The 1975-nt window shown below is 56.8% G+C and overlaps 1 protein-coding gene across 1 annotated transcript in view; it reads left to right on the plus strand.

Moving 5' to 3' along the window:
- Positions 1-1969, plus strand: part of LOC104914168 — a 2629-nt gene extending 660 nt beyond the window's left edge. Inside the window, exons 2-5 of the mRNA XM_031556716.1 lie at positions 4-196; positions 599-824; positions 1014-1411; positions 1490-1969. Of these exons, the coding sequence (XP_031412576.1) occupies positions 4-196; positions 599-824; positions 1014-1411; positions 1490-1617 (945 nt within the window). The 3' untranslated portion in view covers positions 1618-1969. The remainder of the gene's footprint in view (positions 1-3; positions 197-598; positions 825-1013; positions 1412-1489) is intronic.
- The last annotated feature ends 6 nt before the right edge of the window (positions 1970-1975 follow it).

Genomic DNA, 1975 nt, shown 5'->3' on the forward strand with positions numbered 1-1975 from the left:
CAGAGCCCTGGGGGTGCCGACAGCCCCCCGTGGGTTTGTAGGGGCCCGAGCCCCTCACGTTCCCAGCAGCGAGGCGCGTGGGCTTTCTTTTACTGTATCTGCTTTTTTCTTTTTGGTCCCTTGTCGCAGGGTGAGGCGCGTGGCAGGAGGGATCAGCCCGAAGCTGCGAGGTTCGCCCAGCTCTGGGACCGCAGAGGTGAGCGCTGGGGTGTGATTATTTTCTCTAGTTTTACATAGAGATTTTCTTTTTTTTCTCAGAGAACTACAGGATTGCAGGTGTGGGAAGAGACTTCTGGAGATCATTAAGTCTAACTGTTTTGTATAGCCTTTAAACAGAGAAGAGATGCTGCAGGCCCTGTATCATGTTTGTGGCCTTCTGCCGGACTTCTTCCAGGAATTTTTTTTTCCATTTTCTTTTAAGGAGCCCAGACCGGGGCACTACATCTCAGGCGAGAGCCTACCAGGGCAGAGCAGAGGGGGAGGATCTGCTCCCCAGAGTGGCCGGCCTCGTTTGTTTTAACGCACTTGAGGATGCCAGTGTCTGTTTCCAGCCCTCCAGCAGCTCACGTCTGAGCCCGTACGGATACTTTCTTTGCAGGCGCCCCGCTCTCCAGCCCAGCACGTCCTGCCGAAGGGCAGCATGGCCTTCAGGCTCATGGGCTGCTCTTCCAAGGTCGGTACCGTCAGCGCACTCACCGAGGGCGAGCGCAGTCCCCCTCATCGAGGTTGGCGAAGCTAACGTGGGAGCTCAGCATCAGTAAGTCTGCAACCGGACTCTGTGCCGCCGATCAGGCGGTTGGGAGCCCATGTCCGCATCCACTCAGGTAGGGGGATGTCAGGGGAGGACCAAGTTCAGCAGGATTTGTGATAGAAGGGAGATGTCAGGCACCGCCGTTTGGTCTATCTGCGCAGCCGGCGACGCCACGATAGGCCGAGAGGTCGGCAGAGCACAACTTCCCCTCGGTGAGCGCACGCGGAGTAGTGCCGATAACGTTTTTGTTTTTTCTTTGAAGGGCGTCGGTGCGCGGGTCGTACGCCAGCAGCCCGTCAGAGGGGGTCGGAGGAGCCGTCGTTCCCGCAGGGCGAGAGGGAGGATCGCAGCTGGGCGACGCTCCTCGCGGCTCGGCAGAGAGAGGCGAGAGTTTTCCCGGAGCGCCCAGGCCGTGGGTGGAATTCAGGGCTGCTTGTAGCAGGGCAGCCCCGTGCTTTGTTTTTGCGTTTGTTGTGTTTTTTTTTTTCCCTAGGTCCTGGTTCAGCCCGCATCAGCGCGGACGGCCGGCAGCCGAGCGCTCACGTCCCGTCGAGGAGGCGGGGCGAGAGCTGGGCGTCGCAGAAGGCCGCGGAAGCGTCGAAGGGGCAAAGCGGGTACGAGGAGCTGGAAGACCCGACAGCCGTCCGCGCTGTTTTTCGGGTGAGCGGAGTCGGTGGTGGGTAACCCAGCTCCCCCGAGTCCGTTCTGAGCGTTTTACACTTGTCCTTTTTGTTGTAGGCTATAATAGGAGCAGCAGTTTCCAGGACAGGGGCGGCTTTCCACGGCAGTTCCAGCACATCTCCTGGGACGCGAGCAGCAGCAGGAGCGGTGAGTTGGCACTTTCTATTTTTTTGGGCGTGCACTAGGGGAGCTTTAGAGCCGTAGGAGGTTGATATCAGCGCGGTGTCGTGTCGGAAGGGAAGGCCTTGCAGGGAGTTTCAGGAAAGCGCTTTGTTGGCGGCGTTGTTGTAGGAAGCGTTTTTTGTGAGGTTTGTCGTTTGTGTCGAGGTGGTTGTGATGGAGCCGGCAGAGAATGAGGCGTTAGCTAGGTGTTGATGGCAGTTATCCGAGGTGGTCTTGTTTATGTTTGTGCTTTTGTGTTGAAGTGGTTTGGGTTTTCATTCCGTTTTTTTGGTGCTATTAGTGTTTTTGAGGTGTTTGTTGTTGAAGTTGGCTTGAGATGTTTTGGTTTTTTTTTGTTTTGGTTTGGTGGTTTTTAGAGGT

This window comes from Meleagris gallopavo, chromosome 23, assembly GCF_000146605.3.
Source record: "Meleagris gallopavo isolate NT-WF06-2002-E0010 breed Aviagen turkey brand Nicholas breeding stock chromosome 23, Turkey_5.1, whole genome shotgun sequence".
Lineage (NCBI taxonomy): Eukaryota > Metazoa > Chordata > Aves > Galliformes > Phasianidae > Meleagris > Meleagris gallopavo.